General features: G+C 40.2%; 1 protein-coding gene across 3 annotated transcripts in view; it reads left to right on the top strand.

Moving 5' to 3' along the window:
- Positions 1 to 8,369, top strand: part of TTC26 (tetratricopeptide repeat domain 26) — a 38,974-nt gene extending 30,605 nt beyond the window's left edge. For all 3 annotated transcript variants that reach the window (XM_043463837.1, XM_043463839.1, XM_043463838.1), the window contains 4 exons: positions 345 to 414; positions 1,200 to 1,306; positions 4,526 to 4,659; positions 6,069 to 8,369. In XM_043463837.1, the coding sequence (XP_043319772.1) occupies positions 345 to 414; positions 1,200 to 1,306; positions 4,526 to 4,659; positions 6,069 to 6,180 (423 nt within the window). In that variant the 3' untranslated portion in view covers positions 6,181 to 8,369. The remainder of the gene's footprint in view (positions 1 to 344; positions 415 to 1,199; positions 1,307 to 4,525; positions 4,660 to 6,068) is intronic.
- Positions 8,370 to 18,724: the final 10,355 nt, after the last annotated feature.

An 18,724-nucleotide genomic window follows, 5' to 3' on the forward strand; every position in this document is an offset into this window, starting at 1 on the left:
TTTGCAATCCCATGGACTGCAGCCCATGTTCCTCTGTTCATGGGATTCTCCAGGCAAGAATAATGGAGTGGGCTGCCATTTTCTTCTCCAGGAGATCTTCCCGACCCAGGAATCAAACCCAGGTCTCCTGCATTTCAGGCAGATACTTTACTGACTGAGCTACGAGGGAAGCCTCAATAACTGAGAGAAATGTGTTAAAATCACCACGATTTTATCCCTCACTTTTCTTAGCAGCCTGTGTAGAATTTGGTCATTACAATGCTCATTAGCCTAAGGCAAGCTGCTGTGGATATTTTTACTGTAAAAGCATCTGTATGTTTGTTCCCTTTTCCCTCCTCTTACAGGTTTTCCTTTTAATCCAAAGTGAGAAGATGAAAAATGACTACATTTACCTCAGTTGGTTAGCTCGGTGCTGTGAGTTCTTCTTTTAAACATTATAGAGGAATCTTCCTTTTATTGAGTGTTTTCTAATTTTGTTTTGTAGAGTGGTTAAACTCTGAGATTGTGTTGTTAGTGCTATTCAGTAAAGGTGGCCATGTGTACGTATTTATATAAGTGTGCCCTGGGGTTAGTTCTTCCATATGACAGTGACCTAGCACCAACAGTCCTAAAAGATGCCAAGTTCTTTCTTTAGTGTGTTCCAGCTTCCAGAGTCTCAGTTTACTTTGCTTTTTTTTTTTTTACTAAATGATATTATGTTAATTTTACCTTTTCACTATGGTGCAGGCCTGAAAAGTAGTAAATGTCAAAAACATAATTTTTGTGTGCACAATATATATATATATATATATATAGCCTATCATCTCTGTCTGTCTTTCTCTCTCTCCAGTGTTGTTTGTTTCTTTTTTCACTTGGACTTAAAATGTTCAGTAGGTTTTTGATGTCTTAGGAAAATTTTAGCAATTAGATCTTCTAAGTGAGGCTGAAGCTGTATGGGTGGGATTGAATGAATGATAGATGACTTTTTAAGCATATGAGCAAAGTGAGAACTACTGAAAATCAAGTATTTTAAGCACTGTATGTAGAGTCCTGATGGGAAACCAGCTTAATGCCAACATTGCAAGCTTTTCATGTAAAATGTTCACTGTTTTCTATTACTTAGTATGTTTCTAACATAAAAGCAAATCCATAGACTAGCAAGATGCAGAAGTGTACTGCTTGTACATTTAGAAAACATAAATCTTTGTTTCTCTTTGTAGACATTATGAATAAGAAGCCAAGACTAGCCTGGGAGCTTTATCTCAAGATGGAAACCTCTGGCGAGTCCTTTAGCCTCCTACAACTCATTGCTAATGACTGCTACAAGGTGAGTCTGAGTGAAATCTAAGGGGAAAGTGAAGATAATTATCACATTGGTGCATTGACTAAATGTTAGGGGAAAGTGTCCTGGAGACTAAATGGTCATGGGTGAGAGAATTCACATAGTGATATCAGAAATGTCATCCCTTTTATAGATGAACTAAACTCGAGATAGGCAGGATTTTATGTGTATATAAAATACGTATACATATAAATGAAATGTGAAAATAATGTGTACAGAAATAGTGGTTTAGAGAGGAGGTTTTAGATTTCTAAAGGCTATGCCTCTTTAGGTATCATGCAGGTAGAGATATTCATCAGGCAGTTGGAAGTTTGGTTCTGAAGCTCAAGAATGATGGCCTCTGGACTTCCCTGATGGTCCAGTGGTTATGAATGTGCCTGCCAGTGCAGAGGACATGGATTCGATCCTGGTCTGGGAAGACTTCACATCTGCGGGGCAGCCAAGCCCAGGTGCCACCACTACTGACCCTACCTGCTAAAACAGCTGAAGCCAGCTTGCCCTAGAGCCAGTGTTCCACAACGGGAGGAGCCATCTCAGTGAGAAACCGGCACACTGCAACTATAGAGTAGCCCCTGCTCATGCATAGCAGTGGGGACCCAATCCAGCCAAAAATAAATACATTAGAAAAAAAGAACAGTGTCCTCTGACACTGAGAGACAGATTTGGAGAAATCACCACTTCAATAGTAGTAGATGCCCTGAAAAACAGTGAAATTTCCCAGATAAGGGAGTCAAGTAAGAAGAATAAAGAGTTGCAAACCAAACCTTTGGGAAACGTTGGTGCAAATAGTGGACAGGAAGGACAAAGGAACCAGAAAAAGTGGAGTCAGATTTAGTAAAAGAGGAGCTTTGTGTGTGTGTGTGTAGGGAGTTGGAAAGACAGGGAAGAGTTTGGGGCCCTATCCTATAGATTAAAAGCTTTTTACAAAACTAACCTCAAATTCTGAAAACTATTTGGGGACTATTTCTTCCTGTTCAAAAGACAGGAAAACATTAGGTAAAGAGAGTCTAGTATCAACTTAATCAATAATAGCTCATTAAAAAAAACTCTTTAAAAAACTGATATATGATTTCATATATATATATACACATATATATGTATATATATATATATAAAACATTCTTGAAATGACAAAATTATAGAGCTGTAGAAAAAATTGATGATTGCTAGAGGTCAGGAATGGTCAGCTGGGAGGAGAGTACAGCTTTGTGGTGATGGAATAGTTCTGTCTTGATAGGGGTGGTGGTTACATGAGTCTGACACATTTGATGAAATAACAAAAGTGCACACATACATTGTAGTGATGTCAGTTTCCTGGGTTTGATGTTCCATGGGACCACCATGGGATCAAAAAGGCTTTAGCAAATGACCCAACTAGGACTATATCCAACAATATAGATAAATTGTAAAAACATATACAAAGCCACAAAAGAATATTTACAGCATTATTTCATATAGTTAACGTACTAAGAGGCAGCATTCAATTATGTTGTCTAAACGTATATACAAAGCTGATACAACTATACAGTCAAAGAACTGATGACCGTAAGAGTCAGACTAGTAGTTACTGAAAATAGGGGGAAAGAGGGCTGTGGTATAGAAGTGAGACACAGCTTTGGTTTTGCTGTCCATGTTTTGTTTCTTGACATGGGTGGTAGTTACACGTGTATTGACATTATAGTCATTAAACTGTGCATGTATGTTTCTCACATCATTTGGTGTGTTTCTTTACAAAATAAATAAATATATATATATATACTTTAGGTGAATATAGGAAGAAGGATTAGCCTTGAAAAGGAATAAGAACACTTCTTTCTGTGAGATAGGCAGAGTAATGAAGTATAATTTGAAGGGAAGGCAGGAAAGTTGTGTCTTCCCTATGAAGTAGAGAAAAAAGCTAAGCTAAGAATGCAATAGAGATCTTAAGGAAATTGGCAAAGGTTTAAAACAACAGTTTATGGAAAAGGAGAAGTAATTAAACCACACTAAGTAAGGGAGGATTTCCCAGCAACTTGAAGACTTCAGTGAAATTGGTAATCCTATACATTTATGAGACTGCAGCCATGAAATTAAAAGATGCTTGCTCTTTGGAAGAAAAGCTATGACAGACCTAGACAGCATATTAAAAAGCAGAGACAGCACTTTGCCGACAAAGGTCCTTATGGTTTTTCCAGTAGCCATGTACGGATGTGAGAGTTGGACCATGAAGAAGGCTGAGCCCCAAAGAATCGATGCTTTTGAACTGTGATGCTGGAGAAGACTCTTGAGAGTTCCTTGGTCTGCAAGGAGATCAAACCAGTCAATCCTAAGGGAAATCAACCCTGAATAGTCATTGGAAGGACTGATGCTGAAGCTGAAGCTCCAATACTTTGGCCACTTCATGCGAAGAGCTGACTCTTCGGAAAAGACTCTGATGGTGGGAAAGATTGAGAACAAGAGGAGAAGGGGGTGACAGAGGATGAGATGGTTGGATGGCATCACTGACTCAATGGACATGAATTTGAGCAAACTCCAGGAGCAAGTGAAAGACAGAGAAGCCTGGTGTGTTGCAGTCCATAGGGTCACAAAGAGTTGGACAGGACTTAGCGACTGAACAACAACAACATCTAAGCAAAATTTAATGATAGCATACTGTACAAGGCCATGGAAGTGTAGTGTGTTTGGGAGAGAAGTTTGTCAAAATGAATTAAATATTTAAGAGGTTTGCTATTTAGGAGTCAGTATACATCTAGGCATTCTGAGATGACAGGGCCAAGGTCAGGGAAAGACCATCCTCTTGGGTGAAACATGATCAAATTAGCAGAAAATGAATGAAAGTAGTCATCTATAGAATGCATTGAGGAAACTTAAAAAGTAACCAGTTCGGATCAGTCATCGGTGTTTATCCTCAAAAATAGAATATAATTAGAAGAAATGACAAATGTGTTGATTATAGCATAACTTGACTATATGTAGAAGAAATGTTGTATTGCTGAAAACTTAATGACGGTAAGAGGATTTAAACGGAACCCATGTATAAAAACTGTGATTTCCCTTCTTGTTTTAATAAGGAATAGAAGTTAATTTGCTAACTAAGAATGTTGTGATTACCCAAGCACTTGTTTTATGTACTATATAGTTCTGTTTCATGGTATCTTTACATTTAGTTTCATTCTGTGGGATCTTTTGACTATAAGTATTACCACAATACTTTCTTTTATTCAGATGGGCCAGTTTTACTATTCAGCCAAAGCATTTGATGTCTTAGAGAGGCTGGACCCCAACCCTGAATACTGGGAAGGCAAGCGGGGTGCCTGTGTGGGCATATTCCAGATGATCTTGGCTGGGAGGGAACCCAAGTAAGTAGACAGACAAGAGACACTATTCTGTGCACTTGCCGCTTTCCTGGGGGGTGACAATTGTTTTCCTGGGTAACGTCCTCTGAAAACTAAAAATTAATAATGACGTTTTAGAATGATGAATGAAAATTTAAGTTTTATACTGCCATTTTCACAAGCAATGTCCTTTTCAATCTCTTCTGCTCTTTTCTTTGCCTGTTGGTTTTTTTCTTGTGTCTCTTAGTTTAGACCTCAAAGAATTAGAAATGGAGTGAGTGTGGTTAAAAATTAATTTTTTTTTCCTTCTCGTATTTCAGGAAATATTGAGACATTAGACCACACAAAATTACATGGCATATAGTTCCATTTGTAATAAAAGTTAAACTACTGAAAACTAAATTCCATTTTCTGAAAGTAACTTGTTTGGAATGTATTTGTTACTGACATATGATAGAAGATAATGACTATTTTATAAGTAAATAATCTATCAAAAATTAGTTCCTACCTTGTATATATTTCTAGTACTATTAAAAGTTTAAAAGAATTTGGGTAGTTGAAAGAAGATACTTTGGAGAGGGAAATGGCAACCCACTCCAGTATTCTTGCCTGGAAAAATCCATGGACAGAGGAGCCTGGCGGGCTGCAGTCCATGGGATCACATGACTGAGCATGTGTGCACGAGGGTGGAGGGAGGTGGGTTGGTAGCAATAAACTGGCAGAACTAAAAAAAAAAAAAGATACTTGAGGGAAGAAGGAGAAAATATGAGAGAACCCTTAGGGAAGAGGATCAGTAGGCAGTCATTTATAGATATGATGATGTAACAGGGAAGATTTAGTATGTATTACTTAAAACATGAGTTTTAATTTTAATTAAATTTAAATTAGTTAGATATAAATACTGCATATTTGCCAAATCTTGGTCCTTAACTTTCCCCTCTTCTGTATTTATTAATGTGTCACTTTTCTTGAAGAGATCCTATACCCCGGCTTTCTGACATTTTCCATTTATGGCAGTGACACCCAGTTTGGGGTGATTACCACATTAAACAAAGGAGAAGTCTGGGACTCAGTCAAGTTAAGTGACCTGTTAGCACAGAGCTAGAATTTGAACCCCGCTCCTTAATACACACTTTCTATTCTGTCCTACAGAATAACCATAGAAACAGAAATATTTATGTCAGAATAGACAAAGAAAACATATGTGTATATGTGTGTGTGCACGCAAACAAGGAAAACAAATTGGTGAGGAGTTCACAGAATTTCCATTTTACTATGGCACCGTAAAAATAGAAAGCTAGGAAGTCTGTGATTGGTTTATGAAAACTCAGGAAAAGAGTAGGCAGATATGCCTGCTAGTAGGATGTGAAGAACTGTCACAAGTTATTTTAGCTGTTAATTTGCATTCTTGTCCTTTCACACTGTTTCCTCAGAGAGACCCTTCGAGAAGTGCTCCACTTACTGAGAAGCACGGGTAACACGCAAGTCGAGTACATCATCCGGATCATGAAGAAATGGGCCAAAGAAAACAGAGTGCCTGTCTAAAACAGCCCCCAAGTCCTCCGGAACCCATCATCACTCTGACATAAAATTGGAGATCGTTTCCCTCAAGTTTATGTGAGAGACAGGGCTCTGTTGATTGACATCTCCTTCCTTGGTCTCCAAGCCTCCAGATCAGTGACTGGCTAGCTTAGACCAAGCGTCCTGACTGAATTAAGAGCTGTAGTCTGGGCTGTGGCTCCCATGTGATCCCACGAGCAATAAGACTTTGGACTTGTCCAGTGCCTTTATTCTAAAAATACTCAGAGCACTCTTATGTAATTTACTGACTTTAAGGAGAATGACATAAACTTTTTTTATTTATTAGCATTCCATGGCATTTTCTCCAAGTTGCAATAACAGATGCCTTTACTGCTCAAGGGTCACATCATTTCTGTCATCTTAATTTTAGCCATCTGTGTACATGATACTGTGTTACTGGGGAAATCCATAAAAAGTTTTGTAATGCATCTCTGAATCTTAGGAGAGCAGAAGTTATAAATAGCTACATGGTTCTAAGAATGGCAGTAAGACCCTTTATCAAACTGTCCAGGCATTCATAGATAATAGACATAGTTGAATTGTTGATGATAATAACATGTTACAGAAGAGTAACATGTATATTGCAGTTTTTAAAAGGTGAGTTCTATGTGAAGAAAATCTGTGTGGGACATTTTAAAGATATTCAGGAAACAAAGTATATAGGTCTCATCAGTCACTTCTCCATTATATTTTAGGTAATCTTACAGGTTATGTATTCCTTCCTATATCTCACTAAGTAAACATCAATTTTTGAAAGTAGGGCCCCAGAGATTATTTTATTTATTAATGTAATGATAATAGAATATGAATCATGTAAAGTTCTTTGAGGGATTCCCTAATGGCTGGACTTTGTCCTAAGCCATATTCCAGCCCAATGTTGCTGAGCTCTCGCAACACAACTTACACAACTGAGCATTTTTAGGCTCACAACCTATTTTCAGAAGATAGAGCTAGACGTTTTATGTACCAAGTTACTTTGTTTCTGTATTACATACTTTGTTTCTACTAGTTGAAGGTACCAGCATTACAGATACAGAAAGTGCAGAGCCATTCCTACCCAGCGGGAGAACTCAAAGTCACAAGTCCTTGAAGCACTAAAGACAAGAATTCCTATAAGCACTGTGTCAGGTTTTCCACCACCCGCCCCAGCATCCACTGTGGACGAAGGAGTTGTGTAGGATGGAGATGGGAACATGGCGGGAGTCGGTGCAGCGGAGGTGAGAAGATCAGTGATGGCAGAGGGTTTTGCCTTCTGGACGATTATGAGGGTTCTCCCATCTCCACTCAGGAAAATGGCCAGTTCTCCAGTCTTTTGTTAGACCCAGATCTAATCAAGTCAAAGCACAAATCAAAATAAACTGGTCCAAATAGCTGAGTTTTGAAAACAAAATTACACCACCATTTTTTATATACAAAAGCTGTTGACTGTTTCTGTTTTTTCACTCGTTGGTTCTCAGTATCTAAGTTACTAGGTGGATCAGATCTGGACAGAACCTGCCATAATCTTTAGAATCCTTGTGATTCTTACTTACCTCACTCAAAATATTAGGAAACGTGACAGTAGAAAAAGATGTATGGACCTCTTCAGTGGTTCTTGCAGATGAAATTTGTCTTCCAGTTAGTTGCTATTATTTTCAAATTTCCTATACTTGGAAAGCTTTTCCATGGATGGCAATTTACTTTTAAATGAGCTCTTGTTGATCTTCACACTCCAGCTTCTCCCTGCCATTTTTCTGTCTCCTGGAAAAAACAGATATTCCAAAAAGAGCAATTTCCAGAATTTCAGATTAACTTTTTAAAAAGTTTTTTATCTATAGAACTGACCCCCCCCCCCGCCCCCGCCACAATACCCCATAGAGACTAGTTTAAGAGAGATACTACCCAATTCTGTTATTAAGGATAGCTACTTCTGAAGCAGCTTGGCCCTTTGGCGGGGCCTGAAGATTGCAAAGCAGTGTTGCATGGAGAAGAGAGGGTCCAGGCTTGGGAATGCAGTGGTAACGTGTACAATTCATAGCATCAGTGTGCTCCTTACACTCTGCAGCAGAGACTACTTGCAAACGGAAAAAATGTTATTTTTATACTTCAAAAGAATTGTTATGTTCCACTGTAACGTATTTAAATTAAAGCTTATTATTTGGTTATTTATAGTATTCTGTTAAGTGTGGTGAGTATGGGCGGTGGGTTTATAATGTGCCTTCTCCTCTTTCTTTGCTGACCTCAGAGTGAAGGGGGAAACACCAAGTTTTACTCGCCACAAGTTACTCTTTCTGAGAGGAAAATAGACAGCCCTTAAGAAGCCTTGTCCATGTGAAGTAATTAGCCTCCAACTAATAAAAAATTAAAAAAAAAAAAAAAAGAAGCCTTGTCCACTAAGGCTTGTATTTCCTGCTTAGCCATGTTAGGTTGGGCTCTCTATTATGTCACAGTGCATTCCAGAAGTTCGTTATACAATGTTAACGAACGTTACACAACACTATACAAGTCTCATGTGTAGAAAGCTTCCAAATACTTGACTGAATAATTAAACATAGTAACTGGAAGAGCAGGGTACTTGTGAGATCTGACCTCATGTATTCTTGTTCCCATCTAATTTTTCTTTTTTTTCTTTTGAACTTTTTATTTTGTACTGGGATATAGCCAACTGACAATGCTGCGATAGTTTCAGGTGAACCGTGAAGGGACTCAGACGTGCATATACATGTATCCGTTCTCCCCCAAACCCTCCTCCCATCCAGGCTGCCACATAACATTGAGCAGAGTTCCCTATGCTGTACAATGGGTTCTTGTTAGTTATCCATTTTAAATATAGCAGTAATTGTTTTCTGGTGTGCCAAGTATATACTGGGCTTCCCTGGTGGCTTGGACGGTAAAGAATTCACCTGCAATGTGGGAGACCTGGGTCTGATCCTTGGGTTGGGAAGATCGCCCAGAGGAGGGCATGGTAACCCACTCCAGTATTCTTCCCTGGAGAATCCCCATGGACAGAGAAGCCTGGCGAACTACAGTCCATGAGGTTGCAAAGAGTCAGACATGACTGAACAACGAAGCACAGCATAACGCAGCAAGCATATACTAGGTTCTAGAGATGCAGAGAGAAGTAACGCACAATCCTGATCCTTAAGAAACTCAGTCTAAGAGTACACCCACCAAAACACAGTAACGGGATTGTTGCCTCAATAGGAACAAGCTGCTGAGAGATAAAATAAGGCAGTGGGAATGTTTGTATCCATGTATAGGGGACACCTCCTTCCCCATTTGGGAGAAGCAACCAGAATGGACCCTGGAACTCAACAGCTTCCAAGGCGCCCAGACCTCTGCCACATATGCAGCACATGCAGCATACATCCAAGTACACAGAAGCCAAAGGACTGCTTTCCTTCTTTATGGCTTGATACACTTAAAAAGTTTCAAGCTAGTGGGCATTAAATCACAATAGTTATATCTACTTTCTAATAACAAAAATGAATTTGTGATTAACTTTTGTTGTTGTCATTCAGTCACTAAGTTGTATATGACTCTGAGACCCCATGGACTGCAGCACACCTGGCTTCTCTGTCCTTCACTACCTCCTGGACTTTGTTCAGACTCACATCCATTGAGTTGGTGATGCCATCCAACCATCTCATCCTCTTTCGTCCCCTTCTCCTCCTGCCTTCAACCTTTTCCAGCATTAGAGTCTTTTCCAGTGAGTCGGATCTTTGCATCAGGTGGCCAAAGGATTGGAGCCTCAGCTTCAGCATCAGTCTTCCAATGACTGTTGAGGGTTGATCTCCTTTAGGACTGACTGGTTTGATCTCCTTGCTGTCCAAGGGACTCTCAAGAGTCTTCTCTAGCGCCACAGTTCAAAAGCGTCAATTCTTCAGTACTCAGCCTTCTTTATGGATTGAGTCTCACATCCATACATGACTACTGGAGAAACTATACCTTTGAGTATACGGATCTTTGTTGACAAAGTGAAGTCTGCTTTTTAATACACTGTCTAGGTTTATCATAGCCTTTCTTCCAAGCAGCAAGCATCTTTTAATTTCACGACTGCAGTCACTGTCCACAGTGATTTTGGAACCCAAGAAAAGAAAATCAGTCACTGTTTTCAGTTATTCCCTTCTATTTGCCATGAGGTGATGGGACCAGATGCTATGATCTTAGTTTTTACTAATTTTAGTGATTTACTAGTTCCTGTATTTATGACTCTCTTAATATGATTTAGATAAATAGTCATCTTTCTTCTTCATCCTGTAAAATACTTCTCAGGTTTGTATGTATTTTATGATAATGTTCAAACAGTCATCTGCTTTTTTAGAGATGCTCTCAGAAAAGCAGAGCTAGAGACCTGATGATGTGCCCACAACCTACCTCAACTCTGGAGGAATATGTGACGTTATGAGGCAGCCACAGCCCAAGAGGATGTGTGTGCACAATCAGCTGATGCATGTGTATTGACTGTGTAGTGTATAGACAACCTTGCACACTTTCTGCATCAAACCCCTTCCTTGAAATAAAGTCTAGATGCCAAATACTGAAGGACTGCCTTGGTGGTTGGGGGAAAAAGAGAAAAGGAAGCAGACACAGCAGCCCCACCACTCAGGCTACCGAACAAGGCAACACAGTTTACAAACTTCAGATATAGGAAAGCAGGAGGCTGCTAGGTGAACCTCAGGAGAGAGGGCAGTGGGAAACACAGATGTGAGCACCCATACTGCAAATTACAGAAGCATTTGATTTAATTCACCTTTGTGTGTGTGTGTGTATTGATTCATGTATTTATTTGGTCAGTTACTTCTACTGTGTTCTAGAAACGATTTGAGATAAATTACCAAATATATACATACATACATATATATATATAACAAATAGAAGGCATTTAAGAGTAAAGGAAGGAATACCCTGGTGGTCCAGTGGTTAGGATTCTGTGCTTTCACTACGGAGAGTCTGGGTTCGATCCCTGGTCAGGGAACTGAAATCCCACAAGCCATGCAGTCTGGTTAAAAAAAGGAAGGCAAGAGTGAAGTCAATACACAAAAATACATACCAGAATTATGAAAAATGGGCCAGAAATCTACCTTCAAGCTTCCCACAAACCAAAGCAAAAAGGGAAATACAAGCAGATAAAAAACTCAATCCATCTGTGTAAATGAACTCCCTATAGGGGAAAAAAAAACACTTGGGATCTCTGTTGATGGGGTTCTGAATTGGGTTTCTGCATCATAACTTGACATAGCTTTATGCATAACAAAAACTTCAAGGGAATTCTTATTGCATCTCTAAACATGTATAAATCTTACCCACTGTGTATAAACTACACATACATACTATGTACAGTTAATTACATGAGCCCTTCCAATTTTCATTTCCTCCATAGACATATAATTATACCCTCCTTTGCTAGTTTTTAACTGAGAAGTAGCTATTAATATGGTGGAGATGAGACATGTTATTCAAGTCTTAAAAATTAAAAGTATATGTTAGGGTGAAAATGTAGGTAACAGTAACCTAAAGAATAATTGCAAGGTACTGTAAAAGCAATGAAACCATAGGCTAGTATAGCTTATATTAATACATTTACTGAGAAAATGTGACAGGGAAAAACGCTGGATGGGCCACACAGAATAGGCTACATAGGGGAAGTGCTCTTAAGATGAAACTTGAGGTACAGAATTTAACCACATAGAGAATAAGTCAATAATTATGTCCGATAAAGATAACATAAAAGAAGGCTTGACTAATATTTACAGATGTTTAATCTTAACTTTAATTGTTCCTATTTACCTACTTTCATTTATTCTTTGAGAAATGGTATGACCTTTTTTGTAAACTTTAGCTTCATACTATAACCCAGGAGTTCCACTCTTCAGTAAATGTTCAAGAGATACTCTTGGATGTCCTTGGCGGTCTTGGGGTTGAGAATCTGTTGCCAGTGCAGGGGACATGGGTTCGACCCCTGTTCTGGGAAGATTCCACATGCCATGGAGCAACTAACCCCGCATGCCACAGCGACTGACGTCCGAGCAGCTGAGCCTGCACTCTGCAACAAGGGATGCCTGTCCCGTCAGGAGACTCATGGTGTCTGACTCTTCCACTTGAGGAGAATTCTGTTCTTGTTAGGAAACTTGTATTACCAAAAAAATTGTGGTCAGTTTCTATTTTTAATTTCATCAATAAGAAATTTGGGGAGCTTTGTTTTTTCTCTTGTCATGTAAATAGCTACCGAAGAGTTTCAATTTGCCTCTTGGGTCTGCAAAACCTAAAATGTTTACTGATTCTTTACAGAAAGAGTTCTTTGACTCCTGCCCTAGAATATTACCTTATCTTCCTCAAGTGAAACTTTCAAGCAAGGTGTGGTTGCTTGAAAAAATTGTTGGGACTTCTCTGAGCTCCCATACTACAGAATTACACTTACATGAAGTATCCAAAGCAGTCAAATTCACAGAAGCAGAAAGTTAAATAGTAGTTGCCAGAGGCAGGGAGGGAATTGTTTAATGGATATAGAGTTTCTTGTTCTTCAAGATGAAAAAGTTCTGGAGTGTACATTATATGTGGTAGTAGTGGTTTAGTCGCTAAACTGAAACTGTTATTCACTCAGTCGTGTCTGACTCTTGTGATCCCATGGACTGTGCCCACCAGGCTCCTCTGTCCATGGGATTTTCTAGGCAAGAATACTGGAGTGGGTTGTCATTTCCTTCTCCAGGGGATCTTCCCGACCTAGGAATCAAACCCGGGTCTCCTGTATTGCAGGCAGATGATATACCAACTGAGCTATGAGGAAAGCCTGTATATTATATATAAAAGTTGTTAAAAGAGTAAATCCTAAGAGTGCTCATCACAAGGAAAAGTATTTTTTTCTATTTCTTATTTTTTGTATCTATATGAGATGATGATGTTCACTAAATTTGTGGTAATTCATGATGAAGTCATATCATTATGCTACATACTGTAAATAAACTTCTACAGTGCTGCTGTACATCAACTGTGTCTCAATAAAACTAGAATATAAAGTAAATAAAACATTAAAAAGTTCTGGAGATCTGTTCCAAAACAACATGAAGATACTTCTGAACTATACACTTAAAAATGATTAAGATCGTCAATGTTATGTGATTTTTTAATCACTATTAAAAAAAGGAAAGGGATGTAAAAAGATATACCATACAAATAATAATCAAAAGCAAGCTGCAGTGTCTATATTAATAACCAGGCAAAGTAGACTTTAGCTTTCCTGGTAGCTCAGCTAGTAAAGAATCCACCTGCAAGGCAGGAGACCCTAGTTCGATTCCTGGGTCAGGAAGATCCCCTGGAGAAGGGATAGGCTCAGTTCAGTTCAGTTCAGTCGCTCAGTTGTGTCCGACTCTTCACGACCCCATGAATCACAGCATGCCAGGCCTCCCTCTCCATCACCAACTCCCGGAGTTTTCTCAAACTCATGCCCATCGAGTCGGTGATGCCATCCAGCCATCTCATCCTCTGTTCTCCTCCTGCCCCCAATCCCTCCCAGCATCAAGGTCTTTTCCAATGAATCAACTGTTTGCATGAGGTGGCCAAAGTATTGGTGCTTCAGCACCAGTCCTTCCAATGAACACCCAGGACTGATCTCCTTTAAGATGGACTGGTTGGATCTCCTTGTAGTCCAAGGGACTCTCAAGAGTCTTCTCCAACACCATAGTTCAAAAGCAATTTTTCGGCGCTCAGCTTTCCTCACAGTCCAACCCACTCCAATATTCTTGGGCTTCCCTGGTGGCTCAGCTGGTAAAGAATCTGCCTGCAATGTGAGAGACCTGGGTTCAATCCCTGGGTTAGGAAGATCCCCTGGAGAAGGGATAGGTTACCCACTCCAGTATTCTGGCCTGGAGAATCCCATGGACTGTATAGTCCATACAGTCCATGGGGTCCCAAAGATTTGGACACAACTGAGCAAATTTCACTTTCACTTCAAAGTAGACTTCAGACCAAAGAGCCCACAGAAACCACTCAAATCATTTGCCTTGTTTTTGGACTGACTGTTGATGTTGCTCCCAATATCTTAGCACCTTGAACAACTGTTCTTGACAAAAGGCTGATTTATTCTATTTGCATATATTTTTCATCGACTGCCACAAGCAAACACAGTTTAATTAACTCTCCATTGGTAAATGGCTTTCCTAGCTTGACTAACAAATGAGCCACTCAGAAAACACTGCAGCCTCATTTTCACATTTTATTTTTGTGAAGAAATTTTGCTATGATGAAATATCATTTAAAATTTTCCTGTGTTTTCAAACTTAGCTTTCCTGTGAGCTGGAAATAGTGTGAGGACTGCTTAATCTGGAAATGTGACATATTGTGTTCTTCTAGAATTATTACACTGTCATTACATAATAAGCATGAAGCTTTGACATCTAATTTGACACAAGATAATTCACACTCTACTGTGCCTTAAAGGCTCCAATATCACGGGATGAGGACTCATTGGGGTTTCTCTAACTATCAAGTTTGTAGATCCTGATTATATGTTAAAGAAAGGGGAAATGACCACAAGGTGGGTCTGCCAAGCAGCAGACCCACAATAAGCTGGACTTGGACCAGGGCTGAACTTATTACTTGGCTCCCAGACTCCAAAGCTGTACCAAAAGGGCAACGGTACATCCTGGGTCTCTGTATCAATGTCAACTAGGACTTTGGGTCTCCCAGTCCTCAGAAAAGTCAAGTATTCCTCAGTTTACTGTCATCTGAGTAAATGGCCATAGGTCCTTTTGGGCAAGGACTGTGGAAATCACAAAATGTATGTTTTTTACAGTTCTATGGTTTTGACAAACGTATACAGTCATTAGTTCAGTCGCTCAGTTGTGTCTGACTCCCTGTGACCCCATGGACTGCAGCACACCAGGTCTCCCTGTCTATCATCAACTCTCAGAGTTTACACAAACTTATGTCCATTGAGTCGGTGATGCCATCCAATCATCTCATCCTCTGTAATCCCCTTCTCCTCCCACCTTCAATCTTTCCCAGCATCAGGGTCTTTTCAAATGAGTCAGATTTTCGCATCAGGTGGCCAAAGTATTGGAGTTTCAGCTTCAGCATCAGTCCTTCCAAAGAATAAAATATGTGTGTTATATATAGATTTGTTAATATATATATATGATTTTTTTGGTATAAAAAAGCTATTTTTAAAAAAGAATACAGGGGACTTCCCTGGTGTTGTCAGTGGTTATGATTCTCTGTTTCCAGTGCAGGGGGTGTAAGTTCAATCCCTGGTTGGGGAACTAAGATTCTACATGCTGCAAGGTGCAGCCAAAATAATAATAAAATAAAAAATAGAAATAAAAAAGAATCCCAGGTTTAAGTTCATGCTCACCTGCTACGGTTGCAACCACTATTTGGAAACTGGCATGAGACCTGGGCATCTGTCCTGTGTGTCAGTGGAACTAAAAAAGATAATTACCAGAACATTGGTGACAAACAGAACTAAAGCTTATGATGGGGGAGGTCGGCACAGGTTGCAGACTAATATCCAAGAATCAAATTGATAAATGGCCTTGGACCTCTCAGTAGCAACTTTGGACACTTTAAAACAGTGTTGCAAAGCCTTAAGAATTCTGAGGAAAAACTGTTTCCAACTAGAAACTGTCATCCAAATATGTAGTAGAACAAATGTCTTTTCAGACATGTATTTAATTTCATAATATTAGCCCCTGAGTTTTGTGCTTTACTATCTGTTCTCGTCTTTCCCCATTTTTCTATTAGGTTATTGTGTGTATGCGTGCTGTCTCTTCAGTCATGTCTGACTCTTTGCAACCGTATGGGCTGTAGCCCATCAGGCTCCTCTTATCTATGGGATTCTCCAGGCAAGAATACTGGAGTGAGGTGCCATTCCCTTCTTCAGGGGATCTTCCTGACCCAGGGATCAAACCAGCTTCTCCTGAGGCTCCTGCACGGCAAGCAGATTCTATACCACTGAGCTGCCAGGGTACTACTGTTGTTGTTTCTCCTTGATTATTATCAGGGAAATTCACCCTTCATGAAATGTGTTATAATTGTTTCTTTCCAATTTGTCTTTTGACTAAGGCTATTTTTCTTTCATAAAATTTATTTTCAAAAAACTTTAAATAGTCAAAATTATCAATCGTAATTGGAAAGGCCTTTCCTAGTGTGAGTTTTTAAAAACATCTCAGCTGATTACTTCTCAAGTTTCTTTATTTCTTTTTTTTACATTTAAAATTTTGATTCACTGTGTATTTATCCTTTTGTAAGGGGTGAGATAAAATTTTATTCTTGTCTCAGATTTGTCTCTCGCCTCTTTCCCCATCTTGCTCACTGTGCTCCAGCCACTCTGACCTTTTGTCCAACTCACCAAGCTCACTCCCTACACAGACCTTTTGCACTTGAGTTTCTTTCTCAGTGATACTCTGCCTTTGGATCTTCCCAAGACATTCTAGTCTTAAACCTTTCATTCTCAGAGAGGATTAACATAAAAAGGACTAACATGACACTGAGCTGTCTTTAAATCTACCTATTCGTGTTAATTCCGTTTGTCTCGCTATTACCAATTAAGTTTTTCCTATTTAACTCCACAAAGCAGCTGTTTTAAGCTTATTGCTAAATTCACTCTGGGGAAGACAGGGATTTGGGGACAATCCTGCTGCTCTGCCTCTAGGACAGAACATTAAGGGAAAGGCATTAAATTAAGGATCAGATTGACTTGCCCTTTCTCTATAAGCACAAGTGTAAGATTACCACACCCTGGACAGAACATTGATCCTCAACCTGAGATTTGAGAGTCTGTAAAGTTATCAAAATTGCTGTGAAGATGTTTTAGATAGTAATTATCCATTAAAAAGGTACGAGTAGCTTGATCTCAGAGGATATTTTATAGATAACAAAAATAGGATGCCTGCGCTCACAGCGGCTATGTGGGCTTCATTTGTGGCTCAGCTGGTAAAGACTCAACCTGCAATGCGGGAGAGCTGGGTTCAATCCCTGGGTTGGGAAGATCCCCTGGAGAAGGGACCAGCTACCCACTCCAGAATTCTGGCCTGGAGAATTCCATGGACTGTGACTCAGACGGTAAAGCGTCTGCCTACAATGTGGGAGAGCTGGGTTCGATCCCTGGGTCGGTAAGCTCTCCTGGAGAAGGAAATGGCAACCCACTCCAGTACTCTTGCCTGGAAAATTCCACGGACGGAGGAGCCTGGTAGGCTACAGTCCGTGCGACTTCAATGTCAAATGTCATGTCATGGTCCATGGGGTCACAAAGTGTTCGATACGACTGAGGGACTTTCACTTCACAGTGTTACAGTCAGATTACATGAGTATCTGACACATTTTTAGGTAATCTAGTATTTTAGATAAGGATATTTTGACTTTGAATGAGAATTGACTTTGACGTCTTCCCAGCTTCTTCAAATGACCCCAAAACTAGGATTCTCATATTAGCAGTTGAGAGCTGGGAGGGAACATCAGAACGATCGAGTCCAACACCATCTTTATACAATATGAAAGTAGTAATAATATGAAGGCAAAAAACCCAGAACCTACTCATAACTCGTCTGCGACATCACACTGACTCAAAGTCACCCATAGGTGTTAACACTGTTAACCTGGTTAATGGAGTTAACAGAAGGCGTGGAGGGCAAGCTCTCAGATTTGTTTTCCATTAAATGGATTATTAATCAAATGGACTGTAACCTTCATTCTTTTAAAGGTGAATTTCAATTAGTTTATGACGGGTGTGCCTGAGTCGTTTCCAACTAAGGCTCCTTTCCTACCAGAAATGGATCATCTAGCATTTCACTTTCAAGAGAGTCTCATAAAATACCAACACACTCTGGGGAGAAGAATTTTTTGGTAAACTAAACAGCTTAGACTTTATGAATGAGCCCAGAAATGTTCATTGGCTTGTTCAATTTCCCAACTGCAAAACGTTACTGGGCATTTTATGACCCTGTGACACAATCCCCGGCGCAGTCCGACCCCCCCTCCGCCCCCCTTCCCCCCCAAAAAAAGAGGAGTCGGTTTAGGAAAGGCAGGCCTGTGGGAGTCAACCTCGCGCTTTGCGCAAGGAAGCCGCAGGGTGAATCAGGTTGGAGTTAGCCATTTCCTTTTTCCCCTGACATTTCGGGCTGCCGGGGGCCTGGGCGGGCAGACACCCGTTTGCGGCCTTCTACTCTTTCCCCGCATCGGCCTTGACTAACAAACCAGCTGACAACCCCAACTCTCTAGAAGCGACAGAGAGAGAGACGACCCGGCGCCATAGCTAGGTCGGTCCCAGGCACATCTCCACGCTAGCCACTGCGCGCCCCTCCGGTTTCCAGGTGCGAACAGGAAGCTTCTCGCGAACCCCCAGATCCCTCCCCTTTAGGAAGGGCGCAGACAGCGTCTCTGTTTCCATGGAAACCGATCCTGCCATGATGTCACTTCCGTTGACCTGTCTGGACTCCAGACTGTTGGGAGGAAAAGAGGAAAACTGAGCCACAGCCACGACGGTGGATGCGAGCGTCTCCTCTCTGCGCATGCGCCCGCTCAGCGGCCTGCTTCT

This window comes from Cervus canadensis, chromosome 3 (assembly GCF_019320065.1).
Source record: "Cervus canadensis isolate Bull #8, Minnesota chromosome 3, ASM1932006v1, whole genome shotgun sequence".
Classification (NCBI taxonomy): domain Eukaryota; kingdom Metazoa; phylum Chordata; class Mammalia; order Artiodactyla; family Cervidae; genus Cervus; species Cervus canadensis.